The sequence below is a fragment of the Semicossyphus pulcher genome, unplaced genomic scaffold (genome assembly GCF_022749685.1).
Source record: "Semicossyphus pulcher isolate SPU_LCO1_2020_fin unplaced genomic scaffold, fSemPul1.0.p SCAF_7, whole genome shotgun sequence".
NCBI classification, from domain to species: Eukaryota; Metazoa; Chordata; class Actinopteri; order Labriformes; family Labridae; genus Semicossyphus; species Semicossyphus pulcher.
Window position 1 is genome coordinate 3,781,700 of NW_027211748.1, and position 18,589 is coordinate 3,800,288.

The 18,589-nt window shown below is 39.5% G+C and overlaps 2 protein-coding genes across 9 annotated transcripts in view; one reads left to right on the top strand and one right to left on the bottom strand.

The window, feature by feature from the left end:
* The window catches only part of tpra (translocated promoter region a, nuclear basket protein), a 50,576-nt gene extending 40,034 nt beyond the window's left edge, over positions 1 to 10,542 (bottom strand). For 6 of the 7 annotated variants that reach the window (XM_069683949.1, XM_069683948.1, XM_069683952.1 and 3 more), the window contains exons 1-5: positions 10,368 to 10,542; positions 8,635 to 8,739; positions 5,746 to 5,810; positions 2,996 to 3,086; positions 839 to 942 (exon numbers count right to left, since the gene is read on the bottom strand). In XM_069683949.1, coding sequence (XP_069540050.1) covers positions 839 to 942; positions 2,996 to 3,086; positions 5,746 to 5,810; positions 8,635 to 8,739; positions 10,368 to 10,518 — 516 coding nt within the window. In that variant the 5' untranslated portion in view covers positions 10,519 to 10,542. The remainder of the gene's footprint in view (positions 1 to 838; positions 943 to 2,995; positions 3,087 to 5,745; positions 5,811 to 8,634; positions 8,740 to 10,367) is intronic. The other variant, XM_069683953.1, reaches the window with a different exon arrangement.
* A 625-nt stretch (positions 10,543 to 11,167) lies between these two features.
* odr4 (odr-4 GPCR localization factor homolog) lies at positions 11,168 to 17,737 on the top strand. Of its 2 annotated transcripts, none has more exons than XM_069685077.1 (14): positions 11,168 to 11,302; positions 11,548 to 11,669; positions 11,870 to 11,986; positions 12,167 to 12,259; positions 13,343 to 13,449; positions 13,529 to 13,565; positions 13,794 to 13,937; positions 14,026 to 14,121; positions 14,912 to 14,959; positions 15,082 to 15,198; positions 15,285 to 15,399; positions 16,279 to 16,482; positions 17,086 to 17,139; positions 17,647 to 17,737. In XM_069685077.1, the coding sequence occupies exons 2-14, from the start codon at positions 11,571 to 11,573 to the stop codon at positions 17,715 to 17,717; spliced, it is 1,302 nt and encodes a 433-aa protein (XP_069541178.1). In that variant the 5' UTR covers positions 11,168 to 11,302; positions 11,548 to 11,570; the 3' UTR covers positions 17,718 to 17,737. The 2 variants fall into 2 exon arrangements, with proteins under 2 accessions (XP_069541178.1, XP_069541177.1); XM_069685076.1 differs by having other exon boundaries at positions 11,168 to 11,260.
* The last annotated feature ends 852 nt before the right edge of the window (positions 17,738 to 18,589 follow it).

Below are 18,589 nucleotides of genomic sequence, written 5' to 3' on the forward strand. Positions count from 1 at the left end.
TTTTAGCCATGAATGCATTTACATCTCATGGCATGTATAGAAGTTTTAGCTTTATTCTTCCAGCTGCCAAAAAATGAATTAATAACATTACGGACGTAACTCCTGCACCATCTCTCTCTCTCCCACCCTTGCTGTCTTTCTCTCTGTCTCGGCTCATTCGCTTGTATTTACTGTGTTAATTAAGGTCCGTTTCTAATGTAGATACGTTTGTTTTCTGTTAAGACCAACCCACGGAAAGCTTTCAAACAAAGACTAGAAAGTCCCCCTGGATATGGCAAACAGCCAGGTAAAGTGAAGTGATGAATGTATATATTTTATACACGTTTATTAATTATTTTTTACAGCTGAGCAGACGCCTCTGCATTCTTTCCTGTATATAATAAATGTAAATGACTTTTAGAAAGCAAACATATTGAAATTGTTTATGGCCTTTATGAAGGTAAAACTCATAGAAAGACAGGCTGGCAGGATCAGCCCAGCTGAAGCCGCAGCAGACACGCAGGTGGCGTGCACCCAGCCGTCAAGCTCAATTGCCGTAAAGCAGGTTTTGCGACATCACGATAGAGACGAAATAGAAAAACACTTACGACACACATTTTCATTTCGTTCTGACGAGATATATCGCCATATCGCCCAGGCCTAATTTAAAGCAGTGAGTAGGCTTACTTTTATATCTTAAAAGTACACCAAGTACGAGGCAAAAAGTCGCTGTTGTTGGAAGATACCGTAAAAAACAAACACTTAAATACATTTTAAATACATTTTAAATATTGGCACTGTTATACCTGACAATAACTTCATAATGACAAACTTAATAGTACGTGCCTCTTGTGTTTACCTGCACAGAAGCCTCAGACGACTGTATACCATCCAGCTTTAACTGCAGCTCCAATTTGACTTTGCTGGTTTCTGTCAGCTTCTCATTCAGACGCTTCACATCCTCTGTAAAGGCACAGAACATTCAGGAACATGAATCATATTAAACATCTCACTTAAAGTGGAACTCTGAATCTGAATCAAAGGTCTAACGACTGAACGAGTCGTATGCTGTGCACATTGTAAAGCCCCCGGAGCTTTTGCTGTGTCTTACATTGTCTCTAGAAATGAAATGCCTTGACATGAAAAACAGCCGCCATATTGCATAAACTTTCTAACAATATCGATAAAGTTATTGTTATTGAGATCAGATTTTAAGCACTTTCACAGGACCTCTTCTGTATTTGGCATCAGATCTAAGATCAAACCATGCCAAAGCTCGTGGGGATCTGACTGACAGCAGATGAACACAGCCTGACCGAGCACAACGTGACAGCTGGCACTGGAGTCAAAGAAATTTTTTTTTTTTCCATGTCTGACTTTTACTACCAATATAAGCATTGAAACTGTCGTGAACAGTTAATTATTCCTAGCTTTATCTTACTCCATAATCCTTTTTACCATCTCTTTTGGCAGATAATTGCTTAGGCCTGCAGTGAAATAGGTGAGCCTCCTATTCTCTGGATTTGTGGCGCTGCAGCAGCGTGTGAGCAGCTCAGGCTCTAAGCTGTTAACACGCACAACAAAATGAAAATCACAAAGTTCAGCGACCAACAAACTGCTAAGGCAAGCAGTGTGAAGCAGCTTTTAGAGTTTTCTAACAAACTTACAAACTTTTCTAACAAACTTACAAACTTTTCAAACTTTAAGACCTACCTACCTTCCAAAAATCTTTAATAAATTCTATAACTTTGCAATAACGCCAAGTGATCCTAACTTTCTAACGTTTTAGCTTGACCTAAATCCACCGGGCCTCATCGCCCCTCTTTTATAGCTTTTACACATCCAACAATTATTTGAACTTATTCACCAACAGGCATTTCAAGGTGTTTCGGCAGGTTAGCACTTATTAAACTTAGTGGAGAATTCACAAAGAATGAATTGTAGCCGCTGATAGCTCTATAAATTGCGCATCATTTGCACCCTCTATCTACGTCTCAGGGTCCGATTCACAAAGCAAATTGCACTGATGATATTCTAGCAAACATGTCCATAAAGTTTCGCAGATCCGTGCAGTTTGCTCTTGTTTAGTGTCTGATTGTGGAGAGAAGCTGTCTGCACCTCCACTCTCTGCTGTGCAGCGCTGCGCTCTCAGGCATCAACTGAGCTCCACACTGACGGATCTCAACTCCATGCACAGATCGATGATGAGCAGGGAGAGGAGGGGGCAGCTCTTTAACAGTTTATTGTAAATTCCAGACTCGACAGGTGTTTTAATAGTTTAACTTTCTGTAACGCAGCTTCATTTTTTCAAAATGAGCTTCAAAAGCAGCTCGTCCAAATAAAAATCCCCATCCTGTGTAATGGCTCCAAAGTGTGCCCATGTCCCGGGGTTGAACCTCGCACAGCCCCGGACTGATTGATCTCCCGGTTATAATAATGATGATGACAATATATTATGAACAGATTGTTTGTACAGACAACACATTTTTTGATCACACAAAAGGTGGAGTTGTCGTCATGATCACTGGAAACTCAGCGTGCGACAGCCCTTATAATACTGCGCGACAGTTACCACCAGCTCTCTGCAGACAGAAATATTTTCACTCTAACTGCGCGGTGCTGTTAGCGCTGGTGTTTGTGAATTAGGTGCTTTTTGCCACAAGGCTCATTTACATGGAAAGGGGCCCAATTTGTCCCGAATGTCCGCATAATGACTTATTTAAATACATGCAAACGTCACAGGAGCACAGAGATGCTGTTTGCTCTGCAGCGCCCTTTGGGGTGCATGCAACCCATGGTGCATGGTATTTCTTGGGAGTGGGAAGAGTGGGGGTCGCTCATCATGTTGTGTCTAGGTTTCCCCCAGAACGGGGACATAACACTGTCCATTGTTGTTTTTTATCATTGTTTTTATGCCTCAATGCATGCCTCATTATGGTTCAATGGTTACAAAGTTGTTTAGCTCTTGGAGATAAGAAAAGTAGTGTCTTAGTTTAGTCTAAACCTGATAACTTACCAGTGAGGTTTTCTACTTCTTGAGTTCTCTTCTCAAGCAGCCTTGACAGCTCTCTCTTCTCTGCCTCAATCTCATACTTGGCCTTGGTTTGCTACACACAAAGACACACACAAACACAGACACACAAACACAGCGCATTAGTTATCAGTAGCAAATCAGCTGCAGAATGCTATTGCCAAACATGTCTGAATAGTTTGCCTTTGATTTTGGCTACAAACAACGATGTTTCATTTTGTTTCAATATAAATTTTATTTTTATTGAAGACAAGAATCTGAAATGGATACAATCAGTTTTTTGACTTTTTTCAGTTTAAACATTTTTCTTTTCTATTTCTGTCACATTTAACAAATGAAAAGGGCCGTGCAAAAATATCTACGCATCGAAGTATCGCAATATTTTATTTTCACGATAACGTATCGATACATTTAATGGATTTAAGTCGCCCTCATATTTCCCTCAAATTGTGATCATAACGACCTCCGCTCCTGTAGATGTCGCTGTAACGCTGGGAGGCTGGTTTCTTCCCAGCATCAGCTGCTGCCGGCTTTACTGCAGAAGAGCGGGGGGGGGGGAATCAAAGCAGACGTCGGACTGTACTTCGGCTTTGTAGCCAAGACAGAGACAAATGATTTAGATCAGCGGTTCTCATAGTGGGGTCCGTGTGTGGGAACCATAGCATGGGGGTCCGCAAAATAATTATAACAAATTTATAATAAATTATAAAATTGTGCTGCGTCATTAAAAACTGCATGGAGGTGATGAGCTGGAGATATTGGTGAAGACTCAGAAAGTATACCGTGAGTGCAGTTTTCTGTGCTTTGCTGAACCTGGTTGAATGAAAACATCTCAGACTACAGCGTGGATCTACCCGGCTTCACTCGCATACGGTCAGACTGAGATGCCAAAGCTAGAGGCAAGAAAAAAGGAGGGGGGCTGGCTTTATTTGTGAACCAGAGATGGTGTAATCCTGCTCATGCTGCTGTCAAGGAGAGTTATTGGCAGTTGGTTCCATGTGAAGTTCTCCATGAAATAGTTGCCAGGATACAGACTAAACATCCTGAGGCACTTGTAATAATATCAGGAGACTTCAATCATGTGAAGAAGGTTGAGGCCGTTCTAAACAACACGGCTCATCCACTTCATAACACCGTGATGGACCAAAAAAACAACGGAGGTGGATGGCTCCTCTCTCTTCGCTGCAGGACAGAGAGATATAGAAGATCTTTGGTACCCACAGCCATCAGACTGTTTAATTCTTCAGTAAATAGATGAGATGCCAGACAAGTGAATTTCCCTTTGGGGATCAATAAAGTGAGTAATGAGATCAATCTGTGTCATAGCAATCCTTTTGAATTTGATGTCCAGTATTTTTCTGATCGGGCATCTGACAAATAGTCTATTATTATTATTATTATTATTATTATTATTATTACTTTTTTTGTTTATTATTATACATTTTCTCAGTATTAAAATCATCACACAGTGACAGAGAAATTGGAGACTACAAAAAGTAATCTTAAAAAAAATAAAAAAATAAAAAATCTTTAGGATATTTGATAAATTAGTCATTACTAATCAGGCCTAAAATGGTAGTAAGCATATGTTTAATCAGTGTTACGATTAAGAGGGGGTTGAAAAATGTTCCCTCCTGTAAGGGGTCCCTGAACCCAAAAAGTTTGAGAACCCCTGATTTAGATAATCAACCTACGACTGCAGTAACAAGACGCTGGCAGATAACCCTTTTTATCAACACACCTGCAGCTCTGCTGTGACAGCAGCATGTCCCTCTTCCTGTTTCTCAATCACAATATGTGTCTGCTCTGTTTGCATTATCACCAGTTGTGTTTTGTGAAGGAGGCTCATCTTTAAAGACGCTGCGCTTCAAAATGATCCAAAGTCGATGTAGTTCTGGACGACATCGGAACTACGCCGCGGTGCTTTAAAGCTTTATAACAGGGCAATAACAAAGTCCATATTTAACAGAAGACAGGAAGGATGTACTCGCAGACGTCTCGCTCTGTATGTGTATGTGCGTTTTTGTCAGACAAGCATGTACGTTGTCGGTGGAACGGGTGCGGGAAGGGCCCAGCACGAATGGTGGATGTTCAGTAATCAATCAATCGTTGATGAAGATCTTGGACAGATAAAATAAGAAGCAATAATATACCTGGGCGACCCTGGTCTGTGTGAGGGAAATAATATAGCAGCCATATTCATTTCAGTTCAGTGGCACATAAGAATACTTTTAATATGCACTTTGTTTTTATATGATGTTATTTTCATTATAGTTCCCTGTCTTTAGTGACACAGAACACATTTTATTCCTATGTAGTGGCCTAAACATTTGAGTATAGTGACACATTAAGCACTTTATTTTCATATGATGTGTAGTGGCATCAGGTATAAATGAGCCTTTTCTTCTCACACATCAGTTTCATGGTCTAATTTGATCAAAAACACAAAAATAGGCAAGCCTCCTACTTTCTCGTGAATAGATCGTGTGTTTAAGTTTAAATCTTATTTCTTTGATCTTTCTGAAATAAGTTTAGCTTAGTATGTACATAAATGTCTAAAAGGGCATTTACCCTTTCTGAGACCATGAAAGTGACAGGAGACAATTTTTTCATAAGAAATGGATAATAAGGATAATAAGAAATTTACTTTGTGTTTATAATAAGGTCAAGAATAACAAACAAAAGCACATCAGCATAAACATTATTTTGTCATAAGGTGCATTGGGTCTGTTTACCTGTTGTGGTGGTTTATCTTCAGAGGTCTCTCCCTCTATTCCCTTCAGAGTACTCAGCTCTTCATCTGCACAGAGAAAAGCATTAAGAAACAGCTCAAACCGAGCCACATCATTTAAATAGACTGTATGTTTGCATAGTGCCAACCTGAACAGTCAGTGATGAGGGTGCAACAATATTTACCTTTATAATAAAAATGCAAACATACAATGAGAAGAAGCTCCTGACAGGATTCCAAATCCTTCTAGAGTTTTGTATGTATATAAAATATGTACGCAGTGTCCGTTTGTTCCATACGACAGAGAAATATCATTGGCATCTTCATCCAAGAATAAGGAAGCCCTTAACGGACATGCATCCATATCTTATATTTACTCCGTTTTCCCGTGATAACGAGTCATTTCTGGTCATTTTCTTGAAATCTTGATTTATCTGTTACAATATCACGAGATAATGACATGGCACCACTGTCACGTCAGGTGATCATAACTCGTATCCCCTGAGTTGCAAAGGCACAAAACAAACACAGAAACCGGCTGATGGCAGCATGGCATGTCCTGCTCTATAATATCACAGTGACCAGCCTGATGTTTTGTTTTCTAGATCGCCAGAAAATTACCCCATTATCACGAGAAAACTAGCTTTTTTATCTTGAGATAACGGGCCAAATTAATCCGTTATAATGGGAAAACCAGCGTTGTTTTCCCATTATAACGAGCAAATCAAGGTCTCGAGAAAACGACCAGAAATTACTCGTTATCAAAAGAGTAAATAAAATGTATGGATGCATGTCCCCTAAGGGCTTCCGTACAAGAACAACAAATAACCATGTAATCTAAATTTGTTAGCCTGAAGTGTTTTGTTATAGATCAGGGTTCCTACACATTTTCCATTTCAAAATTACATACTTTTCCAGACTTCTCTGTAGATTTTTCAGACCATATTTGACCTCGAAGTGCAAATAACTATTTATGTAAATAAATGGTATAAAATCAAACTCTTAACTGTATGTTACATTCTGACTATGTATGCTATTAGGTCGCCAAATAATTGCCAGTAGATTGTTCCTGCAGCTCACACAGATCAATTAACACCAAACTCACTGCAGTTATTCAGTTTGGTCTTTCTGAAGGATTTTAGTTTGCATCGAGCTTTCTTTTCTAATTTGGACTCTTTAGTGAACCAGGCTGAATATTTCAGATTTTCAAGCCAGCACTGGGAAAACTTGCAATTCCCCATCGCGGCCATTCAGTCCATTGTCAGGAGTGCCCTGCTTTAACATCAAGCTCACTCTGGCCCCCACTCTCCCACACAGTACACATTTGGGTTGTGCTTGCTGTCTGCTCAGAACACAGTGCGTGTATGATCAGGCTTTAAGGCAACACAAAATCATTTGAAAATTCTCAAAATATAAAACAAGTAACAGGGAGCTCCCCACATACTGTCAGCCCTCATAACTTAAAATGGTGTTTTTATCTATGAAAAAAACCAGAGCGACCGATACAACATTACTCATGAGTGGTTTTTTGGGTCCTAGAAACTGTGAAGCTAAAAGAAAAAAATTGCCATTGTAGAACGCAAATGAAGCCTTTTGGAGCGTTTTGAGATTCGACGTCGAAGACGTCGCTTTGATAAACTAATAAGTGACAGTGACAGAGGTCCTCAGATCTGTTACTTAAACTGCCTGAAGTATTGTAGAAACAGTGAAATAAATACTCTCCTACAAGTGTAAGCCTGCAATAAAAATAACAAAAGGAAAGTTACAAAAGTAACAAACTGTATTTTGGAGTTCTGAAGGGAAAAGTAGTTATTATCTCAAATAACACATTTCATTAAAGCTCCTGTGAGGAGTTTCTCACTGGTTATGAAACAGACTGAAATTAATTCGTCTTCCTCCACAGGGGGCAGGCAGATCAGGCTGGAACTCTTTAATTGATTTATATACATCTTATTTCTTACTTCACATTCTGCTAGGTATCCTGTGTATTCCCCTGGCAACAAATACAGATTAATTAGCACAATATCATCATTCATTTTTGATATTTTGTATCAATAATCTGAATCTGAAAAGAACCTTTAGAAGAACTAAAGATGTCATAAATGAAGGGGACTAAAAAGGGCAATTTTTAGAGATGAAGTTAAGTAGACAAACCCAGTAGCATGACATGAGTAAAAGAAGCTACTACAAGTACTTGAGTATACTGTATGTACTACTGCAGGCATTTAAACCTGTATCATTGACTCTGGCATGTCACAGACGGACAGTCATTCTCCTGTATTCACTTTGGCAGAAGTGACGAAAGTTTTGCACTGTTTACAAACACGACAAGTCCAGACATGACGACGGCAATGTATGCTAATGTTCGCTACCAAAATAAAAGCTTTGCCACAGAGAGAGGGACACTGGGTCATCACATAGCGGAGGAGATAAAAGTTCAATCATTGATTGCAAATTGAGCAACTGTGTTACATGACTCATTTTTCATTTAATAATATAGAACATCAATGCATTTTAACAGCTATACCATCTATTAAAACTTGGAAGTTGTTGCTGTTAAACTGTATTTAACATAACAGAGAGAACAATTCCTGTCAATCAACCTAGTTCTGGATTAATTTGGAAACTTCCCACAGCATTGTAGAAGACCAATTACTGTATCTAAGACATTTTAATGATTTGATGGTCTGTGTTGGAATTAACAACACTCCCATATTTACAAAAGTACTGTGTAAAGCCATGAGGCCAACAGCACAATGAATAGCAGAAAAGGTCCTAAAGCAACCATAATAAAATTGAGAAGCATGCTTGATGTAAGTTAAGACGTTACGTCTAAGAAGCGGTAAAGGAAAGTAATGAAGTGTGTGTTGATAATGAGTGTGTGAAAACTCACTGAGTTTTGTATTTTGCTCCTTGAGTGTTTGCAGGTCTCTGGTGGCAGACAGGATCTGTTCCTGGCTCTCTGCCAGTCTCTTGTCAATGTCAAAGTACTGCTGTTCTGTAGGGGCAGAGAGCATTAGACAAGAATACACAAACACACTACATAAGTAATACAGCACAATAATTTCTTCACTGAGAAGAATCATCTTTAAAGCTCCTGTGAGGGTTTTTTTTGCTGGTTATGAACCAGACTGAAATTAATTCTGATGACTCTATATGACCTATAAAATCGAACCAGACCATCGGTGACAAGATGGATAATTTATAGTTATTTTTTATGCCCGAAACCACTGGCGTGGGGTAGGTGTCAGATGAAGCAATTAACTGCATGCTGCCTTTGTTTACATTTTCCAGGGCTAATATTAAAGGTGAGTGATACACATGACAGAAAGCAGGATGAGATTTTTTGTTAAAAACCACCACTAAAGCATGTACAGGACAAAATCAGCAAAGAGATAAGAGGTACAGCTTTGTCCACAGGGGGGCGCAAAAATCAACACAAACCGAAAGTTCCTCACAGGAGCTTTAATGTTACATTTCTTTATAGTCTGCAGAAAGATATATACAGTATGACACAGCAACAGATTTTGTCAACAGTAGCTACTCAACTAGCAAAATGGCATCACAACGGACACCGGACATGCACTTCAGGATTGAATTGATAATTAATAATATCTAAAATATATCCAGATTTTATGTACATGTAGCTGCAGGTTTTGAACATTAATGATCATTATATTGCAATGTTTCTTACGGAAGCCCTTAGCAGACATGCATCCATACATTTTTTTAGGGTTAGGGTTAGGGAAAACAATGCTGTTTCTTTCATTATAACTTTCATTTATTTTAATTTGGCCCGTCATCTCGAGATAACAAAGCTTATTCTCTCGTGATAAGGGGATAATTTTGGCAGGCTGGTCTCAGTGATATTACAGTCCAGGACATGCCACTGCCATTGCCCACACTAATGAGGTAAGTTCAGCCTTATCTATGTTTGTTTTGTGCTATTACAACTCTGGGGATATGTATTATGATCATCTGAAGTTATAGTGGTGCCGCGTCCTAATCTCGTGATAACGTGATAAATAAGTCGAAATCTCGAGAAAACGACCAGGAATACCTCGTTATCGCGGGAAAACGGAGTAAATAGAAGGTATGGATGCATGTCCACTCTGGGCTTCCGTAGTTTCTCATTAAAAACGTGGTGTAAGTTATATCGCAAAATACATCCAATGGAAACTACGGTTTCTTAAATTAAGAAGTAAATTTAGCTACCGGTAAGCTGATTATAAGGAACCATGCCAGACTTTAATGTACATCTAAGTATTGTGCCCTCAATTAATTCCAAGGATAAAGTCACAACAAACATACATTATATATTTTGGAATTGCTCTTTAACTCGGCATCAATTCAGCACATCATACGACAACTCTTTAAATAAATCGACAAGTTTAAGAACTGAAAGAGATAACTCTCTTCCGTTAGCACCTCCGTCAAATCGTAGCCAACGTTGGCGGGTTGTTGAAAGCATCTTCACACTAAACATTCATTTATTTTCATTTTTATCGAATTCACCTGAAGACAGCCAGCCTAATTAGTGGACTTTGACAGGAGGTTTCTTTCAAAGCGTACATGCTAATCAGCTAACTAATCTCCCCCTCCCTTGATTGCATGTTAGCTACCTACCACTGTCTGCTTTGAACCGCTCATGCTGGGTCTTGAGCGCCTCGTTTGCATTCTGAAGCTCCGTCACAAACTTCTCCAGCTTGTTCTGGGCGCCTTTCGGGAGTTTGTTCAACTCCGCACGCTCCAGAACCTGCTGCAGGACGGCCGCCATCTCCACCTATCCTCCCGAAATATCAGAAAATGGATACCAAACTCGTTATTATAGCGTATTCCGTAAACCGTCCTTCAACCCTCCGATCACTAACCAAGTCAGTGTCAAACCACACTTGTAGGCAGGACGTCAACTACAACCTTTCAAAATAAAGCTTGATAAAGAGGAACAGCCTCACTTGAAGCTCCAGTGAAGAGTTTTTCGTAGATTATGAAACAGACTTAAATTAATTCTGATTACCTTGTAACTTACTCTGTTACTCTGAATTATTTTTAATGCCCGAAACTGCCTGCCACAATAACAACGTGTACTTCCACCATAAACAGAGGTACAAATATATCAAGCTTTATTGATATGTATGAACAGATATGATGCTTTCATTCTGAATGCAGTGATTTTGCTAGTTTCTTTTAGAACTGTGCTTCAAATATCGTAATCATAGTACATTCAAGCCGAGGTGCAACTGAAGTGTCTGAAACTGCAGACCAGTTCAAGTGGTCAAGTTTTAACTTGAAGATAATGTTCCGGTAGTTGTTTGTATTTTCTGTGTAACTTGACCATTCGACACCCACTACGCCAGAGACGTGCGACGGAAATACGTCACGTACCAAAGCATTGTGGAAAATCATCACATCTCTGCTGACGAACCACTGCGAGCTGTCAAAATTACCAGCAAGCTATCTGCTTTCTGGTTTATATTTTTCGTACAGTCTTGCTTCAGTGATATATTTTTTTCCTCACGGTACGTGGATAGGATTCTGGAGTTGAGGCGTAGGAATTCCATGTAATTTCAAGTTTTACCCTCTACTTCTTTATTTAGTTAATATGTATTGGCTAGCCACAGGTAGGGTTAAGAGAACCTCTAACCATCTTATCGTTGACCGTGTTGCGTGGTTAAACTAATCGTTTCGGTCAGCAACTACATTTATATAACGCTGAACGTGAAGCCTTTTTCGAGTTTTTTTTTACAGCAGAAACTGACACAGATAAATATTGGCGAATTTCATTTTGTATGTCCTACTTTTTCAGCTCTCTCCTGAGGCAGTAACGTTATGGGTCGTGGCTATATAGTGGAAGACGCTGTTGAGACATATTTGTCTAAACTATGTGAACAACGTGCATGTCCAGTAACGGGCTTGCTTATTGGACAGGTAAGGAAGAAGAACCCTAACAGCTGTCTTTAGTTAAACCTTTTTTCAAGTTGTCCTTTCCTGTTTGCTGGTTACCTTCTGCCTCAGAATGTAGCATGGAACATATGGGTCAGGCTTTAACATTGCATGTCATAATATAACATGATATGAACTGTATGTTGAGTGGTAAGGACAGTAAATGCTATTTTGAAACATTTCAGAGCTCAGCCCAGAGGGATTTTGTCATCATGGCAACTCGGACGCCTAAAAGGGAAGAATTAACTGCAGCATCTGGAAACTTTTTGGACAAGGACTGGGTGGCTGAGCACGCTCGACAGGTTGGCAAAGAGGGACAAAGATCTATCCCTTTACAGACTCATGTGGTCCTCAGCTTTTAAGTGGTTTATAAAGTGGCCATGCATGAAAAACTTAAGATTTAAGGGTTTTATGAACACACTGGGAAATGCTTTGTGGATTTTGACTTACAGGCTTTTAGACTTGGTTGGATCTGTTTACAGGTGTCTAGGATGCTGCCCGCAGGACTGTCTGTATTAGGAGTCTTCATAATAGCTGATACTGATGCCAAGGACACACTAATGACACTCCAACAGGTGAGATTCATTACACTGCACTGACCATTTTTACTCTTAAAGTAGCAATAATCGATATTTGGCCAAGAGGGGGCAGAGAAACAATAAAATCAGCTGACCCAAAAGACCCAGCTCTTCATGAACACCTCTGACCTTAATGATACAGAGGAGAGTGTTGGACTGCAGCTCTGCCTCCCGGTCTTAACTCTGGGTTGTTACACAGTGGATTAAAGAGTTCCTCACAGAACGACCACAGAGGATGAAGTGCAGTGGTTTTACCTCTGACACAGTGATTCTAAATGCAGGCTGTGTGCTCTCACCACTTTGTTTTCCCTAAAATAAGATTGAAATAATACATTTAACCTTTCTAATTGGAAAGACACAGCCCTTTTTTATTGATAAAGACACTAAGGAGCTGGTGTTTGTGGGTCGACTTAATTACTGTTATTATTTTCTACCCGTTTTCATTCATGATCAGCGTCTTATAGAAATACAGGGTTTTACATATTTAGGAACCTTTTTTGCACTGTAATGTTACACCTGACACACAATACTTTATATTATTCAAATGCAGTGCAGCGTTTGTATCTAATCAGGAAACAGGATTCATTTAAAGAGGGTTAAACATTTCACAGATTGTTTACTGAAATCTTTCATATACTTCTGATAAGCATACATTGAACAGGCAGGGTTCCCACGCGTCCTGGAAAACCTGGAAATTTAGAGACTAGTTTTCCAGTTCTGGAAACACCTGGAAATTGATTAAACTGACCAAATATGCTGGAAATATTTTATGTTATCCTGGAAAATCACCTCACTGAGATGGCCTAAGTAAACCCAGGTGTGTATTTTTGTTTGAAACTTGACTGTTGGTAGGATGAGCTGTGCCGTATGACAGGTTTGCCCTCTCCTGGTGCGCAATGTCTCCTCCTAGTGGTGGCTGTATTTTTACACCCATTGCGTTTCTGAGTTTTGACCCTTTGAGGTTGCTGTACCTGGTTAGTGTGCAGTGTGCAGATTCTCTGGCATCAAATTTGGCTTGGGTATGTGCATGTATCCGTGTTCTATTCTTTTAATCCTCATGTGTGTCTCGTCTGTGTGTAGCTGGTTTTTGCAGTGGAGAACCTGATCTCCTCGGAGTGTTTGTGGAAGACTACTGCTGATGACATCACAGACTGTGTCACACTGCAAATCAACCCTAAAACCAAAAAGTATCCTTTTGCCAAGCCTACTCATTGGATCAGAAAGCAACCAGATACTGTGTGACAATTCTTTAATCCCAAATATCAGAACTGTCTGCAGAACCTTTGACATCAAAGATCCAAAGGTTGGTTTAATCTTTAATTTGTCTCAAAGCCATAGCTACATTTTTCTGTTATTAAACTTAATCCCTTCCATATTGCTGCAAAAATTCCAACCCCATTAATTTCTTCCCAATGTGTAAAGCCTAAGCCTGAATTTAAAATGGTTTCTAATGAACACCTTTCCATATAATCACATTTGTCTTGCAGAATTGTGCTGTAATCAGTCATGCAAATGTCACTGACTTTTCCAGAGCATGGCCAAACCTGCGGACTGGAAGTACCAGTCAGGTGTGTGTTCCTCCTGGAGCACAGTGTCCTGTTGTTTAAATGTTGACATGTTGGTACCACTACCAGACAACAAAACCAGTACAGTGAGCATGACAAACCATCTCAAGGTAAGTATGCACACACACACACACACACACACACACACACACACGTTTCAGCAAATATGAGCTGTTCTCCTGTCACACTTTGTTTCAGGAGGGACTGAAGTCGTGGGCCCACCAGATTGAGAGTGGAGTTTGTTTGATTGACGGAAAAAAGCTGCCAGAGGACACTGAGCTCACAGCAGGACAGGTTGTATAAATAGTATAAACACATGAGAACCTAGGGCCTCATTCACCACCTGTTCTCAACAAGAAATTTCTTCGCAGTTTTGAAGCAGATTCTGAAATTCACTATGTTTTCTTATGTAAGGACACAATCTACGAACGCACCAGTGCATCCTTGCCTGTGCAGAATAAATGGTTATTGCCTCTTCTTCAATTCTGCAGCTGTATATTATTAAATAACATGAAAAAATATTTAACTAATTTCCATTAGGCGTGATTGACATTTCCATGCAGTGTTTGGTCTTCACTGTTAAAGCAAATGCAAACATTCTGAATATAAACTAAGCACCGAGGTCATACTTTTACAATAGTTATCACCGACCTTTATACTGACCTTTACTGAGTGGTTACATTTAAATACAGAATAAAATCTGAACTAAATCTGAACCTTGCGGTGTAGCATTTCTTGGTGAACCATTTCTTGGTTTACCGCAACCAAGACAGGCAGGATGTCAGAGGTCCTTTCTGGCTCCAGATTCTCGTGAGGGCCACACTTTCTGGTCAAACACAGGTTATCAGATTGATTCTGAGAGTCTTGATAAATACGGGCCCTGACCTTGCCTGGACTGATAGAGGTTAAAAACTATGTTGGCTCCTGTTACTTACAATGAATTAAATATAAGAATAAATAAATAAATAGGACAAAAACCGAGAAGAATGACATGCAAATGCACTAAAGAATGTAACTGAATCTCTGCATTGTTTAAAAAACGATGGCAGTACATTTCTAACACTTTGTCTAATTTTCTCTGTAGAGGAGGAATGCGAGACAGGCATACACAGCTCAGCTGCTTGTCACACCGGTAAGGCATTTATACACGCACTCATAAACAATTTTTCATAAAGCTTAAGCATTTCTCACTAGAAATATATTGCATTATGATTTATATTTGTAATCAGAGAAGCCTGATTTCCCATGTGTTAGGATAAGAAGTTAACAGATGTGGTCCAGCAGTGTGAAGGCAGTATGTCAGTCAGAGGAGCCATCCACAGCACAGCTTACATACACAGCAACAAACCGAAGGCTAGACTGGCTGAAAAGGTAATGGTTTACTTCAGTAGGCAATGTTAAACAATATCAAAAGAGCTATCCGTCAGTACATCATGGTATCGTTTTGTTTGGGACAGCTGCTGAAGAGGGATGTGGTTTCTACGGTGGCCATTAGGGTAAAGATGCTGCTGGAGGAGCTGCAGATATCAGAGGAGGAGAGCGGGAGCAGCAGCAGACACAAAACACAAACAGGTACACACACTAACACACACACACACAGAGCTGCCCCAATCATATGCTTTTGTCTTAAGATAATGTTTACAGTTTAGGTTCATGGATGGGTTCCAGTCCCATCAAAGATAAGGGATTTGTTTGTTGAGCTGAAGATCTGCATTTTAAGCTCAGCTGTGGAGATCACCTTTTGAAAGTTAAAAACGTGTTGCAGTGCAGGCTGAACATTACACAGAGAAAATCATGCATCTCCACGGGGAAGTGAATACAGTAAAGCTCTTTGTGTCAAACTTGTGAAGCCCAAATAAAAGGACATAAAACTAAGCTCACATATGGATTATATTAGTGTGTAAGACTCCTAAGCTTACTCTACTATTACTACTTAACATGAAAATGATGTATTCATGTACCTCCAACTGATGTTAAAGCGAGACCATGTAACTCTAGAAAGTTACATCTTCATCTACAAATTAAAAGTTGATTTAATTTAAAATGCATCCATCCAGTTTATAAAGGGGTTTTGTACCTATGGTCTTAATTAGCAATGGTAATATAAATGGTGCTTTTGAACTAACATTACAGAGTCAGTTTACTAAATTCATCACTCATTCCGGCTCAACAATACACAAAAGGTCCTGTTACACTGTTTTAGCATTTAAAAGGTAAAGCTTCCAACAATTAAATAAAAAACAATAATAATAAATAAACCACATTACTCAGTTTGGATTTTGCAAGATGAAATTGAAGCACACACTAGCATGCCTAGTAGCGTCTTTATTGATAACTATAGCAACATTAGTCAAGAAATATCAAAATTCTGTCTTTTTATAACCTAAATAACTACGAAGTACTCACCTGCTCCTCTCACTGTGCCTCTGTCTCTTTATGTCTCTCTTTCAGAGCAATTATGTCTCCCTTGCCGTATCTACTGTCCAGTAAAAGTGAGCGGGCCTGTGTGTGTGTGTGACTACCACTTCAGTGACGAGGGCTTGTCTGAGGTGACTGAGCGGCTGAAGGAGATGCTGGACATCGACGTGGCTGAGGAAGACTTAGATACCGCACAAGAAACACCTGCTGAAATCACAGAGAGAGATGTTGTAGCAGGTAGGGAAACAATGTTTGTTAGCACAGTATCTACGTTGTGCTTAATTTTTTCAGTTTTGAAGAAAGAGTTTTACACCAAAATGATGGTATTATCTCATAGCACATTAGGACAGAACTACCAGTTTCCATTCTCTTATCACATTATTGTTTAAATGCTCACTGAAATGCTGATCACAGTCTTGCCATCATAAATCACAGCAATGTAATGTATAAACCGCATCTGCAGCAGTGCAGGTAATTGATTACAGAAAAAAATGGTTAACCATTACATTAGCTGAAGTCCAACCAAAACTAAAACAAAGTCTAAAAACGTCCATATTTCCTGCAGATAATTTCAATTTAACGAGGTTATTTCAGTAACAAAATAAAGAACAAAGTACAAAATGTAATGTCCCCGTATGAGGACGCAGGGTCTCAGGAAGTCAGTCTTTTCATTCACTTCTCTTTGGCTGTGCAAAGATTATTGTAGTCGATGTAATGGACGTCTCTGATCTCCATGTGTAATCTAATTTTTCCTGTTGGCCAAGCTGCTGGCTAGTTGCTGAGATGATGTCATACTGTATATTGTACAATATATAATTGTTGTGAATTGTGTGCTTCCAGAGCCTGCGGTAGAAACCCTTACAGAGCTGAAGCCCAAAAGGAACCATTTCCTCGGTAAAAACTCTTTCACAAGTCAAACATGTAATATTCAGATTGAACTTTGTTGCCACTTTTATACGATGTTCTCCAGTTAACCCATAGTAGTACAAGTGTACTCATATTTATAAGGAAGATATTACTGCTGCATGCTACAACATATAGACTCTAAACTTTTTCAGACATATTTCTGCAGATCCAAATGATTAATTCCCTTTAAACAGCCATTAGAATTAATTCCCCCAAGCATGCTGTAGACATATTTGCATAATGTGTGTTGTTTTAGCTGGGCCTTGTCCATGCACGAAATGTGCAGGGAAACACTTTCCTCTAACAGAAAAGGAGTAGTGGTTGTGTTGTTGTCATATCACGTGTCAGCCAGTCAGGGTCGTGTAAGAAGTGCTGTACTTAAATAAGCAACTACTGTATAATATTCCAAGTCATACCTTTCCAACGCAACCTAAAAATATGATGTGTGTTTTTCATCTTTTTAATCACTGTCCTGTTTTTCTCTGTGTTGTTTAGGTATTGCCATTGCTACTGCTGTTGCCCTTCTTGCCACTGCTGCCTCAATGCTCTATCTCAGTGATGTTTGACACACATATACACACAGCAAATAAAGTGTCTAACATTTCTACAAATTGGTCTGTTGGTTTAATTTTTTAAAATGCAGTTTTGCTAAAATGCGTTCCTTACTTTTGCCAAAAATGACTTTTTAGTTAGCTTCAATATTATACCATATATATGATGTCATCCTATCAATTTATATATTAAGCATGCAGTATATGCATACAGTGTGTGCATGCAGCCTTCAAAGAATTATTACCAACTCACAGGCAAGAGAAGTCATTCAGATAGTTAGACCAAGAGTCAGGATTCTTGAGAAGAAAAGGGCACTGACAGGAGGAAGAGATGGAGAGAGTTGAAAAGAGGAGAGCAATATGAGGATGCAAGGTCATCAAACGGACAGGGGAAGAGATCAAGATATAAGGAAAAGAAAACATTGAGACAAAAAGCAAATTAGTATGAAGAGTAAGAGAGAACGACACAGAACATGATGTAGAGAGGTTTAAATTTAGAGGCAACTTGCAGCATCCATCTGGACCTCACGGCAGGTTCATGTTTCATTAAAGATAATTGTTAGGTACCATAGTTTTGTGTTGTGTTTCCTGTGTGTGTCTCTCTCTCCTGTGTGCTCCTCAGGTGCTGATCTCCCCTTGCTGCAGCGGGTGATCAGGCTCACCTGTTACTACTTCAGCAGTCAGGAGAGAGGATGAAGAGCAGCAGAGAGGAGGCAGCCAGTGGGACATTCAGCTGTGTGTGTGACAGACGTCTTCGTGCTTGGGTTTACTCCTTCAGTGGAAGGAGGGCGATTCTTCGAGGCCTTAGTGTTTGTTTATTGTTATTTGCAGTTTTTGGTTTATAGTGTTTTGTCTTTGAGAACAGCTTCTCTTTTGTTTAGTAGAAG